At 45.0% G+C, this 27747-nt stretch overlaps 1 protein-coding gene across 1 annotated transcript in view; it reads left to right on the top strand.

Annotated features, from left to right (window-relative positions):
* phactr1 (phosphatase and actin regulator 1) overlaps positions 1-22514 on the top strand; it is a 550549-nt gene extending 528035 nt beyond the window's left edge. The window contains exons 11-12 of the mRNA XM_078200644.1: positions 17150-17226; positions 22295-22514. Of these exons, the coding sequence (XP_078056770.1) occupies positions 17150-17226; positions 22295-22514 (297 nt within the window). The remainder of the gene's footprint in view (positions 1-17149; positions 17227-22294) is intronic.
* Positions 22515-27747: the final 5233 nt, after the last annotated feature.

Below are 27747 nucleotides of genomic sequence, written 5' to 3'. Positions count from 1 at the left end.
TGGGGCCTTGAGAGAAATCTTTGTATCCTCACTGGCTACAGGGAAGATCCCAGAGGATTGGAGAATAGCCAATGTTGTTCCTTTGTTTAAGAAGGGGAGCAAGAATAATCCAGGTAATTGAAGGCCAGTGAGCCTTACGTCAGTGGTAGGGAAATTTTTTGAAGGGATTCTTCGAGACAAGATTTACTTCCACTTGTAAATAAATGGACGTATTAGTGAGAGACAACATGGTTTTGTGAAGGGTTCTGTGTCTCACTAAGTTTTTTTGAACTTTTCGAGGAAGTGATGAAGATGATTGATGGGGGTAGGGCAGTGGATGTTGTCTACATGGAGTAAGGCCTTTGACAAGGTCCCTCATGGCAGACTGGTGCAGAAGGTGAAGTTGCATGGGATCAGAGATGAGCTGGCAAAGTGGATACAGAACTGGCTTGGTCATAGAAGACAAAGGGTAGCAGTGGAAGGGTGTGTTTCTGAATGGAGGGCTGTGACAAATGATTCTCAGGGATCAGTGCTGGGACTTTTGCTGTTTGTAATATATATAAATGATTTGGAGGAAAATGTAACTGGTTTGATTAGTAAGTTTGCAGACGGCACAAAGATTGGTGGATTTGCGGATAGCAATTGAGGACCATCAGAGGATACAGCAGGATATAGAACGGTTGGAGACTTGGGTGGAGAGATGGCAGATGGAGTTTCATCCGGACAAATGTGAGGTAATGCATTTTGGAAGGTCTAATAAAGATAGGAAATTTACAGTGAATGGCAGAACCCTTAAGAGTATTGATAGGCAGAGGGATCTAGGTGTACAGATACACAGGTCACTGAAAGTGGCAACGCAGGTGGAGAAGGCATATGGCATGTTTGCCTTCACCGGCCGGAGCATTGAGTTTAAAAATTAGCAAGTCATATTGCAGCTTTATAGAATCTTAGTTAGGCCACACTTGGAATATAATGTTCAATTCTGGTCGCCACACCAGAATGACGTGGAGGCTTTGGAGGGGGTACAGCAAAGATTTACCAGAATGTTGCCTGACATGGAGGGCGTTAGCTATGAGGAGAGGTTGGAGAAACTTGGTTTGTTCTCATTGGAACGAGAGAGGTTGAGGAGTGACCTGATAGATGTCTACAAGATTATGAGAGCATAGACAGAGTGAAGAGTTGGAAGCTTTTTCCCGGGATAGAAGGGTCAATTATTAGGGGGCATAGGTTTAAGGTGCGAGGGGAACGGTTTAAAGGAGATGTATGAGGCAAGTTTTTTTACACAGAGGGTAGTGGAACTCGCTGCCAGGGGAGGTAGTGGAAGCAGATACGATAGTGAGTTTTAAGGGGCGGCTGGACAAATACATGAACAGGATGGGAATAGAGGGACATGGCCCTCAGAAGGGTAGGGGGTTTTAGTTCAGTCAGGCAGCATGGTCGGTGCAGGCTTGGAGCGCCGAAGGGCCTGTTCCTGTGCTGTAATTTTCTTTGTTCTTAAACTGGCTTGAGATCTTCCAGCTAGATGTGGGAGGGCTAATATGAAATCATGAGCAGTCACCCAAAATTTTTCAGAAAACACTTGGAAAAATAAGAGAGGCCTAAGCCAAAATTTATGTTGATCCAGATGCTGTGCTGAAATATTATTGAGCAAGACCTGTTCCTTACTCCCTACTGGGGAAAGTGCAGACCAAACTCAGATGCCTGGAAAATCTCGGCACAATAAGGCATTTCACAGAGTGGGCGGCACCCATTGTTCTTATCCTTAAACCAGATAAGTCTGTTCATCCCATGGTTAATCATATGGCGCTTATAAATTAAATGTCAATTGGATCTCTAAATTGGATAGATACCCCATGCTCAGGATCGAGGACCTGTATGCCAAGTGAATAGGTGGCTAAGTGATCGTTAAATTAGATATGAGCAATGCTTATCTTCAGCTCAAACTGGATGAGAAATCCCAGAGGTTACAATCAATATGCAAAAGGGCTTATATGAACTTATGTGCCCTTTTGGGTCTCATTGGCATGTGCCATATTCCAATGGATGATGGAGAAAATATACCAGGGGTTATCTGGTGGTATATTTTAACAATGCCCTGGTCACAGGGTCTTCAGAACAAGAACACTTGGCAAATCTGGACGAGGTCTTGAGGGGATTTTTGAGAGCTTGGGGTGCACCTAAAGATGTGTCCTCCAGGCAAGTGAAGTGACCTACTTGGGTCATCAGGTGGATGTGAAAAGTTTACATCCAGTAGAAGACAAAGTAAAGGCCATTATTTAATATTTAAATCAGCCTCTTGCCCTTTCCAGGTTTCGCCGCAGAACGCAGCCTGTAATACCACGAGAGGCGAGAAACATAGAAACTAGAAGGAGTGATTGATAAGCAGAGGGATCTAGGTGTACAGGTACACAGGTCACTGAAAGTGGCAACGCAGGTGGAGAAGGTAGTCAAGAAGGCATATGGCATGCTTGCCTTCATCGCCGGGGCATTGAGTTTAAAAATTGGCAAGTCATGTTGCAGCTTTATAGAACCTTAGTTAGGCCAAGCTTGGAATATAGTGTTCGATTTGGGTCGTCACACTACCAGAAGGATGTGGAGGCTTTGGAGACGGTACAGAAAAGATTGATCAGGATGTTCCCTGGCTATGAGGCGACGTTGGAGAAGCTTGGTTTGTTCTCACTGGAACGACGGAGGTTGAGGGGCGACCTGATAGAAGTCTACAAGATTATGAGGGGCATGGACAGAGTGGATAGCCAGAAGCTTTTTCCCAGGGTGAAAGAGTCACTTACTCGGGGGCATAGTTTTAAGGTGTGAGGGCAAGGTTTAAAGGAAATGTATAAGGCAAGTTTTTTTACATAGAGGGTGGTGGGTGCCTGGAACTCGCTGCTGGGGCAGGTTGTGGAAGCATATACTTTTAAGGGGAATCTTGACAAATACATGAATAGAGGGATGTGGGCCCCGGAAGGGTAGGGGGCTTTAGTTCAGTTGGGCAGCATGGTCGGTGCAGGCTTGGAGGGCCGAAGGGCCTGTTCCTGTGCTGTAATTTTCTTTGCTCTTTGTTCTTTGTTCTATAACACTCACTTTTCAATCTGAATGGATATTTAAAATTACCTGCATTACAAAAGCTTTTGTTGTAAAAAATGGCATGTCCTCCTTCAATTCGATTCTCCTGCATTTTGACAGTGGGATTTGGCGACAACTGTGCTGATTAGATCTCACCCAGCCAGAGTTGTAAGGTCAGGTGAGACAGGTGTGACGGAAATTTCTAAGTTATTGGACAGACAGTACACTGTGTACATAGTACACTGATAGCCACTTTGAGAAAGTTACAGCCCATTGTAATCCATCTGTGGGAGGGACAGATGGAGGAGGGATGAATGGAGGGAGGATAGTGGGTGAGGGTCAGAGAGAGGGAGGGAGACCAGTGGGATCAGGCCAATGGAAAGCAGTGCAGCAGGAGGGAGGGAGGGCATCTGGCAGGTGTAGGCCAGAAGGCATGTTTCACCAACCTGCAGAAGGTCTTCAGTAAGGCTTGAATGTATGGTCCTTACATTCCAACTCACGATGTAAAGGGCTGGTGTCTTTTTTGTTGAGTTTGTCATGTCTGGTGCAACCCACCTATTGAGAGATGACTGTCTAACCTCCAAGAACCAATTGAAGAAACAAACCCGTGGGAGGAACAACACCTAACCTACTTGGAGCTGCCCAGCTTGAGGTGGGCAGTAGCTATGCAAGTAGACACAGTGATCTCACTGTAACCCTTGGCACCTGTGCTCCATGCCAATTGAGCGCGAGCTTATAACCAGTAACTTTTTTCTTTCAGTGTTTTGTCAATGAAACCATTTTGGTAGATCGAATCAGATCAGGACCTACTCAGTTAATGGTAGGGCATTGTTATAGAAAAAGAGACCTAGGAGTACAGATTCATAGTTCCTATGTGGAGTCATGGGCACCACACGCCGGAAGGTGGGCAGGGTGGTGAAGAAGGCATTCGGCATGCTTGGTTTCATTGGTCAGAACATTGAATGGGATGTCTTGTTGAAGTTGTACAAGACCACATTTGGAATACTGTGTCCAGTTCTGTGTATGGTATGGAAACCTTGAATTACCCAAACATCAGGCACCACCCCTCGTTTTTATAGAATCCCTAAATTGCCGAAGAGGTAATTGGGCCCATCAAGTCTGCACTGACTCTCTGACAGAGTATCCTACCTAGCCCCCCCCACCCTATCCATTGTATTCCATACAATTACCATCCATCTAACCTACACGCCTACACTATCATAGAAAGAGTGCAGAAAAGATGCTATTAGGACTTGATGGTTTGAGTTATAAGGCGAAACTGGATAAATTGGGATTTCTTTCCATGGAGCGTAGGAGGTGATATTATAGAAGTCTATAAAATAATGAGGGGCATCTTTTCCCAAAGATTGGGGAAACTAAAACTAGAGGGCATAGGTTTGAGGTGAGAGGGGAGAGATACAAAAGGTCCAAAGGGGCAATGTTTTCACTCAGAGGGTGGTGAGTGTCTGGAACGATCTGCCAGTAGTAAAAATCATTTAGACAATTACATGGGTAAGATGGGTATAGATGGATATGCAGGCAATTGGGACTAGCTTAGTGGTAAAAACTGGGTGGCATGGATAAGTTGGGCTGAAGCACCTGTTTCCATGCTGTAAAAAAAAAAGCATTTCAGCTCCAGAGCACAGGCCTGTATGGAGGCCTGTGCAATTGCCCAAGCATCAGGCGCCACCCCTCGTTATCATAGAATAGAATCATTGAATCCCCAAAGTGCAGAAGAGGTCATGCGGCCTATCAAGTCTGCACTGACTCTCTGACAGAGTATCCTACCTAGGCCCTCTCCTCTCTCCCCCCGCCGCCCCCCCCCCCCACCCACCCTATCCCTGTAACCCCATACAATTACCATCCATCTAACCTTGGGACACTGAGGGGCAATTTGGCATGGCCAATCCACCTGACCTGCACATCTTTGGACTGTGGGAGGAAACCGGAGCACTGGAGGAAAGCCACACAGGGGAGAATGTGCAAACTCCACATAGACAGTCACCCAAGGCCAGAATTGAACCTGGGTCCCTGGAGCTGTGAGGCAGCAGTGCTAACCACTGTACCACCAGCTACTAACTATAGTAGTTTTAATAATTATTGTCCAAAGGAAAACCAGCAGAGTTTAATACCAACTGTGCTGCAGGAGTGGTGGAAAGCTGCCCGATCGATGACTGATTACCAGGGTTTAATGGCTGGAGCTGGTTCATGGTACCACAGGTGGGTAGGGTACTCATGTTTGGGATTTAGATGTTTCAGGCAGACTAGAGAGGAATGTAAAATAGGTGGAGGAGTTGCATTACTGATTAGGGAGAATATCACAGCTGTACTGAGGGAGGACACTCATCCAGCGAAGCCATATAGATAGAGCTCAGGAATAGGAAGGATGCAATCATTTTGATTGCAGGGGGAGGCGTCAACCACCCACTTGGCAGTGCATTCCAGGTCCCCACCACCCTCTGTGAAAAAAACTTCCCCCGCACATCTCCACTGAACCTTTCCCCCCTTATCTTGAACTTGTGCCCCCCCTGTAATTGTCATTTCTGTCTTGAAAAAAGTTTCCAATTGTCCACCCCATCTATACCTCTCATAATTTTATAAACTTCTATCAGGTCGCCCCTCAGCCTCTGTCTTTCCAGGGAGAACAATCCCAGTTTATTCAACCTCTCCTCATAGCTAATACTGTGATACCAGGCAACATCTTGGTAAACCCTTTCTGTACTCTCTCCAAAGCCTCCACGTCCTTCTGGTGAGGGTGGGGAGGAGATTTGTCAGGTTCATCAGGAGAGTTTCTTAAAGCAATATATAAATAGTCCAACTCGGAAAGGGACCATACTAAACCTGGTGTTAGGAATGTTCCCGGACAGGTGTTTGAAGTTTCAGTGGGGGAGCATTTTGTGAACAGTGACCATAATTCTGTAATTTTGAAGTTACTTATGGGTAAGGAGAAGAGTCATCCTCGGATGAAAGCATTAAATTTGGGGAAGGTAGGAACGAGGGAATGTAGAGGGTGGCTGTTTGAGGATAAATTTACACTGTCATGTGGGAATCTTTTAAATACCAGTTGAGTTCAGGACCAGCATATTCCTGTGAAAATGAAGGATAAGAATGTCAAGTTTCGGAAATTTGGATGACGAGAAATTATGAGTTCAGTCAAGAAGATAAAGGAGGCTTATGCAAGGTTTAGGAAACTGAACACAGACAGAGCCCTCGAAGAATATAAAGAAAGCAAGAAAGAACTTAAACAAGGAGTTAGGAGGGTTGAAAGGGGCCATGAAATGTCCATGGCAAACAGGCTTGCATATAAGACGCAAGAGCGTAGCTTAGAAAACTCTACTCAGGTCCACTCAAGGACAAAGGAGGGAATTTATGCGAGAGAAAGCCAGAGAAAGTAGATGAGGTCCTTAACGAACACTTTGCATTGGTATTCACAAAGGAGAAGGATGGTGAGTCTCGAGAGGGTATTTTGACATTCTAGGGCATGTTGATATAAAAAGGGATGGGTGTTTTGAAAAGCATTAAGTTAGACAAGTCCCCAGGACCTGATGGGATCGATTCCTGAATACTGAGGGAGGCAAGAGGCAAATTGCTGGGGCCTTGTATGAAATCTTTTTATCCTCTTTAGTCGCAGGAGAGGTTCCAGAGGACTGGAAAATAGTCAATGTTGTTCCTTTGTTTATTAAGGGCAATACGGATAATCCGTGGCATATGTAATTATTGAAGAAGATTCTGAGGGACAGGATTTACTCACATTTTGGAAAAAATGTGGACTTATGGACCCTTTCCAACCGATAGGCAGCATGGCTTTGTATGTGGAGGAGGTCATGTCTCACAAACGTGATTGAGTTATTTGAGGAATTGACAAAGATGATTGATGAGGGTAGAATGGTGGATGTTGTCTACATGAACTTTAGTAAGGCCTTTGACATTGCAGGTGATGTCACATGGGATCTGCAGTGAGATGGATACAGAACTGGCTTGGCCATAGAAAACAGAGAGTAGTGTGGAAGGGTATTTTTCTGACTCGAGATCTGCAGGGATCAGTGCTTGTTTATAATATATATAAATGATTTGGAGGAGAATGTAGGTGGTTTGATTAGTAAGTTTGAGGATGACACGAAGATTGGGGGAGCTGCAGATAGTGAGGAGGATTGCCAGAGGATACAGCAATATATTCATAGTCTGGAGATTTGGGCAGAAAAATGGCAAATGGAATTTAATCCAGAAAAATGCAAGGTGATGCATTTTGGAAGGTGTAATACAAAGAACAAAGAAAATTACAGCACAGGAACAGGCCCTCCGGCCCTCCAAACCTGCACCGACCATGCTGCCTGATTGAACTAAAACCCCCTACCCTTACGGGGACCATATCCCTCTATTCCCATCCTATTCATGTATTTGTCCAGATGCCCCTTAAAACTCACTATCGTATCTGCTTCCACTACCTCCCCCGGCAGCGAGTTCCAGGCACCCACCACCCTCTGTGTAATCATAGAAATCATAGAAACCCTACAGTGCAGAAGGAGGCCATTCGGCCCATCGAGTCTGCACCGACCACAATCCCACCCAGGCCCTACCTGCTAATCCCTTTTTTTTTTTACCCGCTAATCCCTCTAACCTACGCATCCCAGGACTCTAAGGGGCAATTTTTAACCTGGCCAATCAACCTAACCCGCACATCTTTGGACTGTGGGAGGAAACCGGAGCACCCGGAGGAAACCCACGCAGACACGAGGAGAATGTGCAAACTCCACACAGACAGTGGCCCGAGCCGGGAATCGAACCCGGGACCCTGGAGCTGTGAAGCAGCAGTGCTAACCACTGTGCTACCGTGCCGCCGTGTAAAAAACCTGCCTCGTACATCTCCTTTAAATCTTGCCCCTCGCACCTTAAACCTATGCCCCTTTGTCTCTTCCACCCTGGAAAAAAGCTTCTGGCTATCACTCTGTCCATGCCCCTCATAATCTTGTAGAACTCTACCAGGTCGCCCCCCCCCAACTTCCGTCATTCCAGTGAGAACAAACCAAGTTTCTCCAATCTCTCCTCATAGCTAATACCCTCCATGCCAGGCAACATCCTGGTAAATCTTTTCTGTACCCTCTGCAAAGCCTCCACATCTTTCTGGTAGTGTGGCGACCAGAATTGAACACTATCAGTGCTGGAACCTTTGCTGTTTGTAATATATATAAATGATTTGGAGGAAAATGTAACTGGATTGATTAGTAAGTTTGCGGATGACACAAAGGTTGGTGGATTTGTGGATAGCGATGAGGACCATCAGAGGATACAGCAGGATATAGATCAGTTGGAGACTTGGATGGAGAGATGGCAGATGGAGTTTAATCTGGACAAATGTGAGGTAATGCATTTTGGAAGGGCTAATACAGATAGGAAATATACAGTAAATGGCAGAAAGGGATCTGGGTGTACAGAAAGTGGCAATGCAAGTGGAGAAGGTAATCAAGAAGGCATACGGCATGCTTGCCTTCATCGGCTGGGGCATTGAGTTTAAAAATTGGCAAGTCATGTTGCAGCTTTATAGAACCTTAGATAGGCCGCACTTGAAATATAGTGTTCAATTCTGGTCGCCACACTACCAGAAGGATGTGGAGGCTTTGGAGAGGGTACAGAAAAGATTTACCAGGATGTTGCCTGGTATGGAAGGCATTAGCTATGAGAGGTTGGAGAAACGTGGTTTGTTCTCACTGGAGCGATGGAGGTTGAGGGGAGACCTAATAGAAGTCTACAAGACTATGAGAGGCATGGACAGAGTGGATAGTCAGAAGCTTTTTCCCAGGGTGGAAGAGTCAATTACTAGGGGGCATAGGTTTAAGGTGCGAGGGGCAAGGTTTAAAGGAGATGTACGAGGCAGATTTTTTACACAGAGAGTAATGGGTGCCTGGAACTCGTTGCTGGGGGAGGTAGTGGAAGCAGATACGGTGGTGACTTTTAAGGAGCGTCTTGACAAGTACGTGAATTCCTATTGGGAATAGAGGTCCTATATGGTCCCCAGAAGGGTAGGGGGTTTTAGTTAAGTCAGGCAGCATGGTCGGTGCAGGCTTGGAGGGCCGAAGAGCCTGTTCCTGTGCTGTAATTTTCTTTGTTCTTTATATTCCAAGTGCATACAGGGGGAAGTATACAGTAAATGCAGAGGGATCTAGGTGTACAGGTCCACAAATCCCTAAAAAGTAGCAACTTGTAGCAACACAAGTGAATAAGATGGTCAAGAAGGCGTATGGCATGCTTTCCTTCATCTGTCTGGGTATTGCTATGATTTTTCACTTGTTGTGGTTAAAACTACCGTTCCCATCAAGTAGCTAGACAAAGTCACAGAATGATTTCAGATGATTTATTGATAACTGTAGCTACAAGACTCTGATCATGTCATCAAGACCAGCCAGAGCACAGAATTCAGAAATGCACAAGCAATTATAGTTTCAAATTCAATTATAAGTAATTAGCATATATTACTAAAAGTTAAAGGAGTTATCTCTATCCACTTAGTTATTGATTAAGGTTACATCATTCATAGTTGACGAAGGGGCATCCAGACTTGAAATGTTGGTTCTATTCTCAAATCTTCAATGTTGGACAAATCTATCTGTCAGATATCTGTCTGTCTATCTCTCTATCAGAAATCTATCTATCAGTTCTCTGGCGTGATCTCGCATGCCTGCTCTTTGACCTGGGCCTCAGTGGTATTGATCATTCCTTTGGTTACATTACTAAATGTTATTAGGAGTCCCTTGCCCTGTTGGTCTACAGGAGTGGGTGCATACTCGGTTCCATAGGTTCCAAACTGTAGTCCCATTCCAACTTCTGTGGCAACCCAGGAAGAATAGCCATTCAGTTCAGACAGTTGGGAGTTTGCACTCCCAAACAATCCGCTGGTATCTCCTAGAATCTCGTATCCATGAATCCAATATTGAACTTTTTGTCAAATTTCACTAGTGGCTCCCGTGCTGTCCAGTTGGAACAATTGTCTTGTTTTAAATCTGAACTTTTTTTTAGCAGGCAAAGGAGTATTTTGTTCCAAATGGAAAAACAAAAAAACATTTTTATTGGCCTGGACTGCATAAGGATGTGGTTGAATTTTGCTGTACATGTCAGGTAATAGGAAAACCTCAAGCAGAAATCAAACCTTATTACCCATCCCGGCATTTGCAGAACCTTTACTACGGTTCTCATTGATTGCATGTGTGGGACTCCAGCCTAAAACAAAAAGTGGGAATCAGTATTTGTTGATCATAATGGATGTGCCCACTAGATTTCCGGAGTCCATTCCATTCCATAATATTACTGCTAAGAGGATTGTAGTCCTAGGTTTAGGATAGCTTAGGAGTAAAGCATTTTATATCAATTGTTTATCGTACAGAATTGCAGGGAGCGTTAGAATGATAGCATCAAACATTTAAAAAGGGCTTATAGTCAGAATGATCCACAGGATTGGGATGAAAGAATTTCATTTGTACTCTTTACAATTAGGGATGCATCTAATGAATCAACTAAATTCAGCCCATTCGAATTGATTTTTGGTCATGGGATCAAAGGACCACTTGAATTGATCAAGGAGAAATTGGTGAGCCAGTGTTCTGAGACTACATTATTGGACTATGCATCAAACTTTAGGAAGAGATTAACTAGAGCTGGTTAGATAGCATTTAAAAGTGGCACACCATGTGATGAAAAAAGAAGTGAATAAGAGATCAAAAAATCGTAGTTTTGTTAGTAGGGATTTCTCCCCACTATTATTATTTCCAGTGGTGGGTGAACCATTAAAAGCAACGTTTAGCAGACCTGTCAAATCAAAAGAAAGTATTTGTTAGGAGCAACAGGTTAAACGAAAACTCAAAGTGTGTCATGTTAATATACTGAAGCAGTATTTTGATATGATCTGGCGGTCTTCATGGAAGGAGCATTTGGAACATTTAAAATAATTGTTTGCTTGGCTACAGGAGGCGGACTTGGTGATGAACTTGGTTAAAAGTGAATTCGCTAAAGACCAAATCACATTCTTAGGCGATACGATTGGACATGGACAGATGCCCCCCGCCAAAAGAACGTGAAGACAAAAGTTATGGGGAGTTCCCAATACCGTCAATGAGAAGGGAAGTGCTGAAATTCTTTATCCTGGTTTCTACAGGAAATTTGTGCCAAATCTTAGCAGTGCAGTTGAACTGCTGAAAAAGCACAGGGAATTTCTGTGGACATCTGAATGTCAGAAGGCATTTGACAATCTAAAAACTGAGTTAACCAGCACACCACTTTTGACGACAATGAATTATGCAAAGCAGTTATGCAAGGCATTGATGTGAGTATTGGTGCTCTCCTGCCATATAAAGATAACAAAAGGATGAAAAAACCTATTGGTTATTTTTCCAAAAAGTTAAGACCAAATTCTTCTGCCATTCACGGTGGTGGAATTCTCCAGTCCTGCCGGTAGTGCACCCCCCGCACTTAATCAATCTCTTTGTCCCCCCTTGCTGAATACTGAACTGCTTAGGTTGCTACTTTTTCTAACATCTTTATATGACTCTTCTTTGGATCTAATACTTTCTTTGCTAGCCATGATTGGGCCACTTTACCAGAAAGGTTTTTGCACCAGAAAGGAATGTGTAACTGATGCAATGCATATATTTGTTCCTTAAATATTAGCAATTGCATATCAACCAGATCTTACCAAAAGCAGGCTAAAATCGATATGAACTACATTAAATGCACTGCCCTCACTGAACCTTCTTGTTCCCACCTTGTTGGGAGAACTTGTTGAAAAGAAACCCAACACTGTGGATGGGATTCTCCAATTTCGTTCGCCCACCCCGCTGCCAGTGAAAAATGCAGAATTTAACGCTCAGCCAAAACTCCATTCACTGCAGTAGCACCAGAGAATCCTAGCAGCAGGCGAGGTCGGAGGTTTCTGTGGCATGTATATCCAAACTTTATCCTGTGGCTGTTTATTTTAATCTGGGCATTTTTCTGCTGAACAATGAAAATTAAGATCAGAAGGTTGGCCCTTTATCTGGGAGCTTTTCCCGGCAGTTTCAAGAACAGGGAAATTCTATTTTCAACTTCTGGAACTTCAGCTTTTAGTTAGTAGAAGCAGAGAAAGTGCTGGCTATCCCATTCTGAACTAATACAAAAGGGAATGTTTCCATCCAAGTCCAAAGATATGCAGGTTCGGTGGATTGGCCATGGTGAATGTGCAGGGTTACGGGGATAGGACTGGGGAGAGGGGTTGCATTGTTAGTAAGGAATGATGTTAAATCGATAGCAAGAAGCGGATATATGATCAGAAGGCATAGAATCTCTGTGGGTAGAGTTGAGGAATCGCAAAGGTAAAAAGACCCTGATGGGAGTTATGTACAGGCGCCTTAGTAGTCAGGATGTGGAGCAGAAAATAAATCAGGAGATAGAAAAGGCATATAAAAAAGGCAATATTATAATAATCATGGGGACTTCAATATGCAGATGGACTGGGAAAATCAGGTCGGTAGTGGATCCCAAGAAAAGGAATTTGTGGAATATCTAAGATTTTTTTTGGAGCAGCTTGTGACAGAACCTACCAGGGAACAGGCTATTCTGCATTTGGTGATGTGAACTTAAGGTGAAGGAACCCTTAGGGAGCAGTGACCACAATATGATGGGAATTTACCCTGCAGTTTGAGAAGGAGAAGCTGGAGTCAGATGTAATGATATTACAATTAAATAAAGGTAAGTACAAAGACATGAGGGAGGAGCTGGCCAGAGTTAATTGGAAAGGTAACCTTGCAGGGAAGACAATGGAACAGCAATGGCAGGAGTTTTTGAGAATTATTCGGGAGGCACAACAGAAATTCATCCCAACAAGGAGGAAACGTGGGGAGGACGAGGCATCCATGGTTGACGAGGGAAGTCAAGGACAGCATAAAAGAAAAAGCATACAAAGTGGCAAGGATTAGTGGGAAGCCAGAGAATTGGGAACCCTTTAAAAGCGAGCAGAGGACAACTAAAAAAGCAAGGGGGGAGAAGATGAAATATGAGTGTAAGCTAGCTAGTAATATAAAAGAAGATAGGAAGAGTTTTTTTCAATATATAAAAGGTAAAAGAGAGACAAAAATAGGACCACTGGAAAATGAGGCTGGAGAAGTAATAATAGGAAACAAAGCAATGGCAGATGAACTGAATAGTTACTTTGCATCAGTCTTCATGGTGGAAGACACCAGTGTGATACCAGAGCTCCAGGAGAGTCAGGGGGCACAGGTGAGTGCAGTGGCTATCACTAAGGAGAAGGATCTGGGGAAACTGAAAGGTCTGAAGGTGGATAAATCACCTGGACTGATGGACCCCAGGGTTCTAAAAGAGATAGCTGAGGAAATTGTGGTGGTGGCACGGTAGCACAGTGGTTAGCACTGCTGCTTCACAGCTCCAGGGTCCCGGGTTCGATTCCCGGCTCGGGTCACTGTCTGTGTGGAGTTTGCACATTCTCCTCGTGTTTGCGTGGGTTTCCTCCGGGTGCTCCGGTTTCCTCCCACAGTCCAAAGATGTGCGGGTTAGGTTGATTGGCCAGGTTAAAATTGCCCCTGAGATGCGTAGGTTAGAGGGATTAGCGGGTAAATATGTGGGGGTAGGGCCTGGGTGGGATTGTGGTCGGTGCGGACTCCATGGGCCGAATGGCCTCCTTCTGCACTGTAGGGTTTCTATGATTTCTATGATCTTTCAGGAATCACTGGAGGCAGGGAAGTTACCAGAGGACTGGAAAATAGCAAATGTAACACTGCTGTTTAAGAAGGGAGGGAGGCAGCAGACGGGAAGTTATAGGCCAGTTAGCCTGACTTTGGTCATTGGCAAGAATTTAGAGTCCATTATTAAAGATGAGATCGCAGAGTACTTGGAAGTGCATGATAAAGTCAGCACGGCTTTGTTAAGGGGAGGTCATGTCTGACAAATCTGTTAGAGTTCTTTGAGGAGGTAACAAGGAAGTTAGATAAAAGAGAACCAGTGGACATGATTATTTAGATCTCCAGAAGTCCTTTGACAAGGTGCCGCATAGGAGACTGTTAAATAAGTTAAGTGCCCTTGGTGTTAAGGGTAAGATCCTGGCATGGATACAGGATTGGCTGACTGGCAGAAGGCAGAGAGTTGGGATAAAGGGGTCTTTTTCAGGATGGCAGCTGGTGTGTCTAGTGGTGTGCCTCAGGGGTCAGTGCTGGGACCACAACTTTTCACAATATGCATTAACAATTTGGAGGAAGGAACTGAAAGCACTGTTGCTAAGTTTGCAGATGATACAAAGATATGGAGAGGGATATGTTTGAGGAAGCAGGGGGGCTGCAGAAGGACTTGAACAGGTTAGGAGGAGAGCGGGCAAAGAAGTGGCAGATGGAATACAATGTGGAAAAGTGTGAGGTTATACACTTTGGAAGGAGGAATGGAGGCATAGACTATTTTCTAAATGGGAAAATACTTAAGAAATGTTCAAGATTCTCTTAAGGTTAACATGCAGGTTCAGTCAACAGTGAAGAAGGCAAATGCAATGTTATAGCATTCATGTCGAGAGGGCTAGAATACAAAAGCAGGGATATACTTCTGAGGCTGTTTTAGGTTCTGGTCAGACCCCATTCAGATTATTATGAGCAGTTTTGGACCCTATACCTAAGAAGGATGTGCTGGTCTTGGAAAGAGTCCAGAGGAGGTTCACAAGAATGATCCCTGGAATGAAGAGCTTGTCGTATGAGGAACGGTTGAGGACTCTGGGTCTGTACTCGTTGGACTTTGGAAGGACGAGGGGAGATCGTATTGAAACTTAAGGATACTGCGAGGCCTGGATAAAGTGGACATGGAGAGGATGTTTCCACTAGTAGGAAAAAACTAGAACCAGAGGGCACAGCCTCAGGATGAAGGGACGATCCTTTAAAACAGAGATTAGGAGGAATTTCTTCAGCCAGAGAATGGTGAATCTGTGGAACTTTCTGCTGCAGAAGGCTATGGGAGCCAGTTCATTGAGTATCTTTAAGACAGAGATTGATAAGGGGATCAGGGTTTATGGGGAAAAGGCAGGAGAATGGGGATGAGAAAAAAATCAGCCGTGATTGAATGGCGGAGCAGACTCGATGGGTCGAGTGGCCTAATTCTGCTCTTATGGAGAGGGCCTGGATAAGACACTCTGACAGAGAGTCGGTGAAGACTCGATGGACTGAATGGCCTACTTCTGCATTGTAGGGATTCTATGATTACTGGAAGAGATGCTACTCACCAAGTTGTCTCTTTCCTAAGGAGGAACAATAGAATTCTGACCAGCAGCATAGGAATTCTCCCATTCCAACCCACTAATTTTTTTGGTGGGTCGGAATGGGAGACGTGCCCATCGCCGATTTGTGGAAGTCATGCATGTGTTCCCGACGCATGCGTGTCTCTCACCGCCAGAAAGCAGGCGAGGTCGGGACCATTCTGGAAACTGGTGGGAAGACCAGGTAAGTGATTTTAATCTATTTGTAATGTAATTTAAACATCATTATTGGGCCCGGGACTGAATTCTCTGGGCCCGATAGCATCTTCCAACCCGCCAGTACAAGTTCACTCTGGCGGGGTTTGGGGAACTAGCGGGAAACCCCGCTGGAGTGAAGTGAGGGGACAAACGGGGTCCCCCAGGGGTCAGGCGGTGGGGGGGGGGCCTGGCACTGCCAGTCTGTGCCCCCTGGGGGGGCAAAATGCCCATGCCCAGGGGGCACCTTGACACTGCCCACTGGGCAACGGGCAGTGCCAATGGGGCGGGGCCCAGGAGGTGGGACCCAAGGGCAATCCATGGGGTTGCCACTCTGCATTGGGCCATTTTTTCTAAAAAGTAGCCTGAAAGCCCAAATAGCCCAACTGTCAAATTCTGGTTACAAAATGTAAGGAAGAGAGGTGAAGAGCTTGGGGACATAAACAGAAGATGTCATTATGTAGCCCTCTACATGTGTTGATCTCAATGATCTTTTGCTGTTACTCTGAGCTTATTTAAATGAGTTAAATATGGAGTAGTATTAGGCCATTCATCCCCTTGAACATATTCCAACATTCAATCTGTACCTTATCTTCACCTCCCTGTGTCTTAATATCTTTGCTTAACAAAAATCTATCATCTCAGTTTTGAAATTTTCAATTGCAGCTTCTTGGGGAAAGTGTGTTCCAAATTTCCACTACCCTTCGCATTCTTTCTGACCTCAATGGAAAAATGGACAAACAAATTTGCTAGACAGTCGAATAGTTTGTCTCAGTGCCAGGGACCCGGGTTCAATTCCGGCCTTGGGTAGATGGAGTTTGCACGTTCTCCCCGTGTCTGTGTGGGTTTGTTCAAGTTTCCTCCAACAGTCCAGAGATGCGGGTTAGTTTGATTGGCCATGCTAAATTGACCCGAGTGTCAGGGGATTAGTTAGGCCTCATTTAGAATATTCTGGTTGCCACACTACCAGAAGGATGTGGATGCTTTGGAGAGGGTACAGAAGAGATTTACCAGGATGTTGCCTGGTCTGGAGGGCAGATTAGATAAACTCAGTTTGTTCTCACTGAAACAACGGAGGTTGAGGGGTGACCTGACAGAGGTCTACAAGATTATGAGAGGCATGGACAGAGTGGATAATCAGATGCTCTTTCCTAGGGTAGAAAAGGGTACTAGGGGAGATAGGTTTAAGATGCGTGGGGAAAAGTTTAGAGGAGATGTGCGAGGCGAGTTGTTTTACACAGAGGATGGTGAATGTCAGGAACGTGCTGCCTGGGGAGGTGGTTGGAGCAGGTACAATAGCGTAATTTAAGGGGCAACTAGACATGAATAGAATGGGAATGGAAGGACACGGACTCCATAAGTGCATACGGGTTTGAGTTTAGGCAGGCATTGTGATTGGTGCAGGCTTGGAAGGCCAAAGGGCCTTCATGTGCTGTACTTTTCTTTGTTCTCTTCGTTCTTTGATTGGCAGGATAAATATGTGGGGTGATGGGAATAGGGCCTGGGTGGGATTGTGATCAGTGCAGACTCGATGGGCCAAATGGCTTCCTTCTGCGCTGCAAGGATTTTATGGATTCTATGGAATGTATAAAATAGCACAAGGAAGCCCAGGATCTTTATAAAAATTCCAATCCTTTTCATTTTCAGGCTGCTATTCGTAAGGAATTGAATGAATTCAAAAGCACTGAAATGGAAGTCCATGAATTAAGTAGGCACCTAACAAGGTAGGCCTGTTTTTACAACCTATTGAATAGAATGTCTTCATGTTCTAAATACATACCATCTGTTAAATATTTGCTGTATTATTTTCAGGTTTCACAGGCCCTAGCTGTTTACTGCTGACAACTACAGGGAGTCTTACAAAAAACTCGAAGTGCTAGGACTGTATAGGTGCCCACTAATCCCTACCAGGACAGAACTTTTGTCTCAGATATTTCAGTAATGCACATTTTCCAACTGTCTTCAGGAGTCATCATGTTGCTCCAGAGATTGAATCAGATGTGGCACATGCAAAAGCTGGTGGCTATTGTACATTCAGCATTGTCTTGGTCTCTCTCATTGTTTATTGCTTGTGACAATGCAAAAGATCTTTAATCAATCTTTAATACCATTATTCGTGTGATGGAGCTGAGACAGCTTTTTTCTCCAGAAGAACTCTGAATAGAAGTTTCTATTCAGTTAATGTTACTGAAATGTTATCACGCTTTTTCCAGGGTGCAAAATTATGTCAGTTTATCAGGCATTGCAGTTGCAGTTAAACATTTGGAGGGAAATGTATCTCTAATAGATACTTAACGTTCAGCAGGTTTGCAGATCCAGCTCTATACATTTTATGATAAATGTGTGCTACATAAAGATTAAATGCAACAATTGCCGTAAATGGTCAGAATATGGTTATGGTTCTAACCGAGAAAAAATAATCAATTGCCTCTTGTTTCTTTAAAGATGTTACTGGATAATAACTGAAGGAGTTTCTTCAATACACAGATTGTACATCTTGAGTTTTGTATATATAAGAAACTAATTTACACATACAACTAGTTGGTCGAACAGAATAACTATTATACCTACAAGTTAGCAATGTAATAAAACTGGATAAGAGTAATTGTTGATTTGTAACACTGTGTTAGGGTTAAGGATCTACAGAGACTGCAGCATCTAATATTCAACCCAAACCTATTTTAGCAACTTGCAACAAAGATTTACCCAAGGCTTTGCACATTTTAATAGGCTAGGCATGGGAGGATCAAGCAAGTGTTCCTTTAGCTTGAGAAAATACTTTATGCTGGATATTGAAAGAAAGGGCCTATGTTCAGATTTACCGATTGATCTTAATTTGTATTGTATATTACCCATGTAGCTGCACTTTTTAAGGAAGACACTTACACCCATATTAAGTGCATCATTTTGTACAGGAAGAAAAGTGAATGGTAGTGTAAATCAAATGAGCTGTTCAAATGTATATAGTGAAGTATAGTGACTATATACCAATCCAAGTAACACTTGTGACTGGGGTCCAGCTACCAAACAGCATTGCTCCAGATGGAATATTTTCTAATATGAACTTCGGCCAGAATATACATGCTCAGTTATTATAACAACCTCTCCCTATGTGCCAGTCCTATATTTGAACCCAGATACAGCAGTGGCTGCATCAACTGGATACCTTTGCTGTTAATTTGCAAGTAGCTCTACTATAAAGTCAGGATTTGAACATCAAGATAAACTTGAATGATTGATTCTATTTTTTCTATGTTTCTTCCATTGAATGCAAAGGAAGCTCCAGCAATGAAAAAGTTGCCATTAGCTTAAAGTTTGTTTTTAAATTGCCATTACCCATTATCCAAATATAGTAGATTTTGTTGATTTACTCCTCAGCATTTTAGCCAAAACTGTGGTTGAACTTACTTAAGAAACTGAAACGGTTGATGTTTAGCTCCTTCAGCTTGGAGTTTAAACATTCTTTTGTGTGTGCATTCTCTAACTCCACATTTTAAACTCCAGTTACTCAGTATGTTTTCATGAGCACATGGTTCTGAAAAAACAGCATAAATTAAGGTGAGCACTGTACATAATTGTCTTTGTTGAGGAGTGAATGTTGTGGCTGTTCCCTTTGTCTCTTCCAATATTGTATAATAAACACATTTTGATGTATGAAAACTGTAAATAACCATAAAAAAAAATTTGCTCCTGGCTTTGTCATCTGTACATACTGAAATTGCATGTTCCTGTATAATTTAAATTATTGTCTCCAAGTTTGTTTCAAATGATGTATACAATTTCTTAAGACTAAATCTTATTTAAAATGTCTTTTTTTAGTGGTTGGCATTCAACAACTGTTTTTACACAAAAGGGGCTTCAATTTAAAGAGTTTGGTTAAATCTAATTTTGCTAAATAACTCAAGCTTTGGTCTCATTAAAAGTTAAAACAAAGGCAAACTGGCGTCTTCATTTTCATGGTCATTTGGTGCAAACTTTGCCTCGTTCATTGAATTTTGAATAGATAGGCACATAATGCAGGCCATGTAGTGCCTGTTTTTTGGCCACTGAAATGTTTCCAAGAATTCAAAAATGGCTTCAACTACATGATAGGAAGTGCACCGGATGCAAATCTCTAAAAGGTATTTTTATGAGTGCAGGACATTCAGAACAAGGAAACTGTCAATCAGTATACAACTCTAATTTGACACCAGTGCTGCCCATGCACATTTTCTTAACCTCGTGCAGCTGAAGATAATATTAAATAGCATAAAAACTCCAACCCTACCAGTTATTTAAAGGAATTAACGATTAACTACTAAGAATCAACTATTAAAGTAGTGTCCACAAAGTTATTTGTCAGTTATTTCTTCAGACTGATGGTGCTGAAATTCCTCAGGAAAAGAAACAAAACCCACAAAATACAATGCTTATGCATGTGCAGAACCCACCATGATCATGGTGTCTTCCCTGCAAGGAAATCATAGAATCACAGAGCAGAAGGCCCTTTGGCGCATTGGTTCTGTACCAACACATGAGGAACATCTGACCTCTCACCTAATCCCATTTTCCAACACTTGGCCCACAGCCTAGAATATTATGACATGCCAAGTAAAAAGGTGCTTTTTAAAGGATGTGAGGCAACATGCCTCTACCACCCTGCCAGGCAGTGCATTCCAGACGGTCACCACACTCTGGATAAAAAAAGACTTTCCTCACATCCCCCCCTTAAACCTTGAACCTATGTCCTTTCATGACTGACCCTTCAATTAAGGGGAACAGCTGGTCCTTATCTATTCTGTCCATGCCCCTCACACACAATCTTATACACCTCGATCAGGTCACTCTTCAGTCTTCTCTGCTCGAACAAAAAAAACCAAGCCTTCATAACTTAAATATTCCATTCTAGGCATTCTTGTGAATGTCCAGTGTACTAATTGAGAAGTATGCATGCCAGAGCCTGCACAGTGTCTGAGGGACTGAGCGATGTACTTTCCCAGTGTCCGAGGGACCGAGTGATGCACTTTCCCAGTGTCCGAGGGACCGAGCGATGTACTGTCCCAGTGTCCGAGGAACCTACCGATGTACTTTCCCAGTGTCCGAAGAACCTATTCCCAGTACTCTCCCAGTATCCGAGAGACCGATCGATGTACATTCACAGAGTCCGAGGAACCGATCGATGTACTTTCCCAGTGTCTGATGAAGATTTAACTTGTATTTATGTTTGATGAGAGTGCCAGATTGTGTTCGAACGAGACAGGGGAGACTGTGTGTGAGAGTGTGGCCAGCATTTTCTGCTCCAGGCTTATTAAATTCGCTGGTGGGAATATGCCATGTCACCACCGCCCCCCCCGCCACTCCAACCCAGCAAGTGAGAACTGAAAACCCCAATCTCTAATCAATTGACACCCAAAAAGAAAACACGAGTACACAATGTGTACTCAACTGTGAAACTGCAACTAGGGTCACTGTGGAGCATCCGTAAGAATGAAATCTTCATGGGTAGCAGGAGCTGTGAGGTGATCATGCTCACAAGAGGGAATGGGTGACCGCCAAACAGAGTAAAAGTATTCGGCAGGTAGTGCAGGAGAATCGGAGGTCCATGTCCCTCTCTAACGGGTTTTCTGTTTTGAATACTGCTGGGGATGGTTTCTCAGGAGAATATAACAGGAGCTAAATCTATGGCACCATGAGTGGCTTAGCTGCACGTTTGAGGAGAAAAAAAGAGTGGGAGAGTAAAGTGATAGGGGATTCTATCATGAGGTGAAAAGACAGACGTCTCTGAGTTTTCCAGCGCCATGCGTTAGGGAGAGCAGGAATAGGAGATTAGACCAGACGAATGGCTGGAGAGATGGTGTAGAAGGGAAGTATATAGATTGGGACTTATTGGGACCAATTCTGGGGATGATGGGCCCTATATAGAATCTCTCCAGTGCAGATGGAGGCCATTTGGCCCATTGAGTCTGAACCAACTCTCTGACAGAGTATCTTAGCTTACGTATTCACCCCGCTTACTGTACAAGTGAAATAGTGAGAGTTCAGGGCCAATGTGTTCCTCTAAGAGTGAAAGGCAAGGGCAGCAAGTCCAGGGAACCCTGGATGTCAAGAGATATCAAAGGTTTGATCAAGAAAAAGAATCCACATGGTAGGTATAGACCATTAAAAATGGGGGAGATACTTCAGGAATATAGAGAGGGTAGGGGAGTGCTTAAAAAATAAATTCGGAGGGCCACAAAATATCATTGGCAGATAAAATTAAGGGCACAGTGGTTAGCACTGCTGCCTCACAGCACCAGGGATCCGGGTTTGATTCCCGGCTTGGGTTGCTGTCTGTGCAGAATCTTTTGTCTGCATGGGTTTCTTCCTGGTGCTTTGGTTTCCTCCCACAGTCAAAGAAGATCCTTCCTTTCAGACTTACTCGTCCTAACATCTACCTTCACCTCAATCCCTCCACTTGCTGACCTGCTGCTCTGTTTCCCAGCCCACTACCACTCTAGTTTAAACCTTGAGTAGCACGAGCAAACCTCCCTGCAAGGATATTTGCTCTCCTCCAGTTTAGGTGCAACCTGTCCCTTTTGTACAGATCAGCCCTGCTCCAGAAGAGGTCCCAATGATCCAAGAACCTGAAAGCTTGCCTCCTTGCCCCAGCTCCCTAGCCACGCATTCATCTGTCCCATCTTATTATTCCTTGCCTCACTAGCACATGGCACTGGTAGTAATCCAGAGATATACTACCCTTGAAGCCTTGCTTTTCATCCTCTTTCCTAACTCCCTATATTCATTTTGCAAGACCTCATCCCTCTTTCTACCTAGGTCATTGGTACCAATGTGCACAATGACATCTGGCTGCTCGCCCTGCCCCTTAAGAATTTCATGCAACTGCTCAGAGATGTCCTTGACCTTGCCACCTCTTCCCCTTTACAAAATGAAAGATAAAAATAATCTTACCTTGTTCGCCATTCTCACTGAAGCCCTCACTTACACCAACCAGCAGCACTTCCACTACATGACAGGTTTTAAGTGGGAACCCTAATAAGGTTTTTAAACAATTAGACATTAAGGCACTGACAGAACTACCAGCATTAAGTTAAATGCATTGGTTAGGTGCATTGACCCGAACAGGCGCCGGAATTTGGTGACTAGGAGAATTTCACTGTAACTTTATTGCAGTGTTAATGTAAGCCTTGTGACTAATAAATAAACTTTAAATTACTTTTAAAACAAGCTTATAAGCTAACAAGAGAATAGTTTACACACGTGAATGTAGTAAGAGATTTAAACAAGTGATTATGATTTTAAGACACATATGCTGATATTTTGAATGTACTGTTTCATTTTAGCTGGCAGCAATTTGCTACAAAGCATCATGGTAAAAAGACACGAGGGTAAGTCATATTCCAAGAGAATATTTAGACCGTGGGACTATGCAAGATTTATCAATAAAGTTTCATCTTAATCACATTTCACGAATAGAGTTTATTCATTACCCAGACAAGATGCATGCATGCCCAGACGTGGAGTCATGTGTTAATCTGATTGGCAGTGACCTTTAAGGGGACCCATGAGAACATTCATTTGAACTTTGGGCTGGCGTCTGAGGTCCCCAGGCAACACAGGAAGTGGGGTCAGCCAAGACGGAATTAGTTTCCGAATTCCACAGACTAATTATGCCAGAGAGTAGCCTCTAGGGTAGCGATCTCTGGACTACTCCCAGTGCCACATGCTAGTGAGGTTGGGAACAGGGAGATTGTATAGCTGAACGCGTGGCTAAAGGACTGGTGCAGGAGGGAGTGTTTCAAATTCGTGGATCACTGGGAAGTCTTCAAGAGAGGATGTAAAAAAAGGACGGGTTACACCTAAACTGGAGGGTCACGAATATCCTAGCTGGGAGTTTTGCTAGTGTGGTTTGGGTGGGTTTAAACTAATTTGGCAGGGGGGTGGGGATCAGAACAATAGGTCAATAAGCATAGAGGCTGGGGATGAGGTTGGGCCCAAGACAAGGCTATCTAAGAGGAAGAGCAATCTGGGGGAGGATGACCTCAGTGGGCCTGGAGTGCATCTGCTTCAATGCAAGGAGCGTCATGGGCAAGACAGATGAGCTTGGAGCCTTAATGCTTGCGCGGAACTTGGATGTGGTTGCAGTGACGGAGACTTGGTTAAAAGGACAGGACTGGCAGCTGAATATTCCGGGGTATAAGTGTTTTAGGCGAGACAGAGAAGGGGTTAGGAGAGGTGTGGAAGTAGCAATGCTGGTTAGGGAGCATATTACAGCGGTACAGAGGGTGGACAATTTGGAAGGGTCAGGTAACGAGTCACTGTGGGTGGAGCCCAGAAACAGGAAGGGCGGAGTCACTATGCTGGGGATATACTACAGGCCTCCCAACAGCCCACGGGAAGTTGAGGAACGGATATGTAAGGAGATTCTGGACAAGTGCAGAAAAATAGGGGACTTTAATTTCCCTCACAAAGACTGGAAATCGCTTAGGGCTGGGGGCCTGGACGGGGATGAATTTATAAAATGCATACAGGAAGGTTCTTTGGAACAATATGTTGACAGTCCAACTAGAGAAGGGGCTATACTGGACTGAGTACTGGGGAATGGTCATCAAAGTTTCAGTAGGGGAACATGTGGCAAATAGTGACCACAATTCTGTGAACTTTAGGATAGTAATGGAAAAAGATGAGTGTCGTCCTATGGGTAAGGTGCTGAATTGGGGGAAGGCTAACTACAGCCGGATTAGGCAGGATTTGGTGGCTGTTGATTGGGAGAGGCTGTTCGAGGGTAAATCCACATCTGGCATGTGGGAGTCTGTTAAGGAGCAGTTGATAGGACTGAAGGACAGGCATGTGCCTGTAAAGAGGAAGGATAGGAAAGGTAGGATTCGGGAGCCGTGGATAACCAGTGAAATTGTGGGTCTAATCAAAAAGAAAAAAGAGGCATACATGAGGTCCAGGCAGCTAAAAGCACTGGAGGAATACAGAGAAAGTAGAAAAGAACTCAAACAGGGAGTTAGAAGGGCAAAAAGGGGTCACAAAATGTCCTTGGCAGACAGGATTAAGGAGAATCCTAAGGCATTTTATACATACATTAGGAACAAGAAGGTTGTGAGGGAAAGAATCGGACCTCTCAGGGACAAAGGAGGGGAATTATGCTTCGAACCAAAGGAAGTAGGAGAGATCCTAAACGAATACTTTGCATCAGTATTCACAAAGGAGAGGGACGTGTTGACTGGTAGTGTCTCAGAGGGATGTGTTGACCCGTTAGAAAAAATCTCAATTGCAAGGGAGGAAGTGTTAGGTTTTTTAGGAAACATTAAGACAGACAAATCCCCAGAGCCAGAAGGCATCTATCCTAGACTCCTCAGGGAGGCAAGAGATGAAATTGCTGGGCCTCCAACAGAAATCTTTGTCTCTTCATTGGACACAGGTGAGGTCCCAGAGAATTGGAGGATAGCAAATGTGGTCCCGTTATTTAAGAATGGTAGCAAGGATAACCCGGGTAATTATAGGCCGATGAGCTTGATGTCCGTGGTAGGGAAATTGTTCGAGAAGATTCTTAGAGATAGGATATATGCACATTTAGAACGGAATAATCTCATTAGCGATAGATAGCATGGTTTGTACGAGGGAGGTCATGCCTCACAAATTTGGTTGAGTTTTTTGAGGAGGTGACAAAAACAATTGACGAGGGAAGGGCCGTGGATGTCGTCTATATGGATTTTAGTAAAGCGTTTGACAAGGTCCCTTATGGCAGGCTGGTGCAAAAGGTTAAATCTCACGGGATAAAAGGTGAGCTAGCTAGATGGGTGGAGAACTGGCTTAGCCATAGAAGTCATGATGTGGAGATGCCGGCGTTGGACTGGGGTAAACACAGTAAGAGTTTTAACCACACCAGGTTAAAGTCCAACAGGTTTATTTGGTAGCAAATGCCATTAGCTTTCGAAGCACTGCTCCTTCGTCAGATGGAGTGGAAATCTGCTCTCAAACAGGGCACAGAGACACAAAATCAATTTACAGAATACTGATTAGAATGCGAATCTCTGCAGCCAACCAGGTCTTAAAGATACAGTCAATGTGAGTGGAGGGAGCATTAAGCAGAGGTTAAAGAGATGTGTATTGTCTCCAGATAGGACAGCCAGGGAGATTCTGCAAGTCCAGGAGGCAAGCTGTGGGGGTTACTGATAGTGTAACATAAACCCAACATCCCGGTTTAGGCCGTCCTCATGTGTGCGGAATTTGGCTATCAGTTTCTGCTCAGCGACTCTGCGCTGTCGTGTGTCGTGAAGACCGCCTTGGAGAATGCTTACCCGAAGATCAGAGGCTGAATGCCCATGACCGCTTCAGCGTGGGGCGGCATGGTAGCACAGTGGTTAGCACTGCTGCTTCACAGCTCCAGGGTCCTGGGTTCGATTCCCGGCTTGGGTCACTGTCTGTGTGGAGTTTGCACATTCTCCTCGTGTCTGCATGGGTTTCCTCTGGGTGCTCCAGTTTCCCCCCACAGTCCAAAGATGTGCAGGTTAGGTTGATTGGCCATGCTAAAAATTGCCCTTAGTGTCCTGAGATGCGTAGGTTAGAGGGATTAGTGGGTAGATATGTAGGGATATGGGGGTAGGGCCTGGGTGGGATTATGGTCGGTGCAGACTCGATGGGCCGAATGGCCTCTTTCTGTACTGTAGGGTTTCTATGATTTCTATGACACACAACAGCGCAGAGTGGCTGAGCAGAAACTCTGTACAACTTTGGGAGTGGGCGCGGGTGTGAGTACGTTGGGGGTAGACGTGGGTGTGAGTATGTTGGGGTGGATGCGAGTCTGAAGGTGTTAGGCTGGACCTGGGTGTGAGTACGTTGGGGAAGGACGCGGTTGTGAGTACGTTAGGGGTAAACGCGGGTGTGAGTACGCTGCGGTGCACACGGGTGTGAGTACGTTGGGGGTGGATGCGGGTGTGAGTATTTTGAGGGTGAACGTGGGTGTGAGGACGTTGGGGGTGGACACAGGTGTGAGTACATTGAGAGTGGACGCTGGTGTGAGTATTCCAGAGTGGACACAGGTGTGAGTATGTTGGGGGTGGACACGAGTGTGAGTACATTGGTGGTGGACGCAGGTGTTAGTATGTTTAGGGTGGATGCAGAGGTGAGTACGTTGGGGCTGGACGCGGGTGTGAGTACGTTCGGGTGGATGCGGGTGTGAGTACGTTGGGGCTGGACGCGGGTGTGAGTACGTTCGGGTGGATGCGGGTGTGAGTACGTTGGAGGTGGACATGGGTGTGAGCACGTTGATGGTGGACGCGGGGTGAGGACGCTGGGGGTGGACGCAGGTGTGAGTACGTTGGGGGTGGACGCGGGTGTGAGGACGTTGGGGGTGGACGCGGGTGTGAGTACGTTGGAGGTGGACACAGGTTTGAGTACGTTAAGGGTGGACGCGGACGTGAGATCATTGGGAGTGGACGCTGGTGTGAGTACTTTGGGAGTGGACGCTGGTGTGAGTACGTTGGGATTGAAGGCGGGTGTGAGGACGTTGGGGGTGGACACAGGTGTGAGTACGTTGTGAGTGGACACTGGTGTGAATATTCTGGGGTGGACATGGGTGTGGGTACGTTGAGGGTGGACACAGGTGTGAGTACGTTGGTGGTGGTGGACGTGGGGGTGAGGACATTGGGAGTGGACGCAGGTGTGAGTACGTTCGGGGTGGACGCGAGTGCGTACGTTGGAGGTGGACACGGGTGTGAGTACGTTGGGCTGGATGCGGGTGTGAGCACGTTGGTGGACGCGGGGTGAGGACGTTGGGGGTGGACGCAGGTGTGAGTACTTTGGGAGTGGGCACGGGTGTGAGTACGTTGGGGGTGAACGCGGGTGTGAGGACATTGGGGGTGGACGCGGGGGTGAGGACGTTGGGGTGGATGCGGGTGTGAGTACATTGGGGGTGGACACAGGTGTGAGTACGATGGAGGTGGACGCAGGTGTGAGTACATTGGAGGTGGATGCGGGTGTGAGTACGTTGGGCTGGATGCGGGTGTGAGTACGTTGGGGTGGATGGGGGTGTGAGTACATTGGAGGTGGATGCGGGTGTGAGTACGTTGGGCTGGATGCGGGTGTGAGTACGTTGGGCTGGATGCGGGTGTGAGCACATTGGTGGTGGGCGCGGGGTGAGGACGTTGGAGGTGGATGCAGGTGTGAATATGTTAAGGGTGGACACGGACGTGAGATCGTTGGGAGCGGACGCTGGTGTGAGTACTTTGAGAGTGGGCGCAGGTGTGAGTGTGTTGGGG

The sequence above is a fragment of the Mustelus asterias genome, chromosome 2, assembly GCF_964213995.1.
Source record: "Mustelus asterias chromosome 2, sMusAst1.hap1.1, whole genome shotgun sequence".
Taxonomy (NCBI): Eukaryota; Metazoa; Chordata; class Chondrichthyes; order Carcharhiniformes; family Triakidae; genus Mustelus; species Mustelus asterias.
The sequence above is the reverse complement of the archived record's forward strand: the minus strand, read 5'-3'. Positions and strand labels throughout refer to the sequence as shown.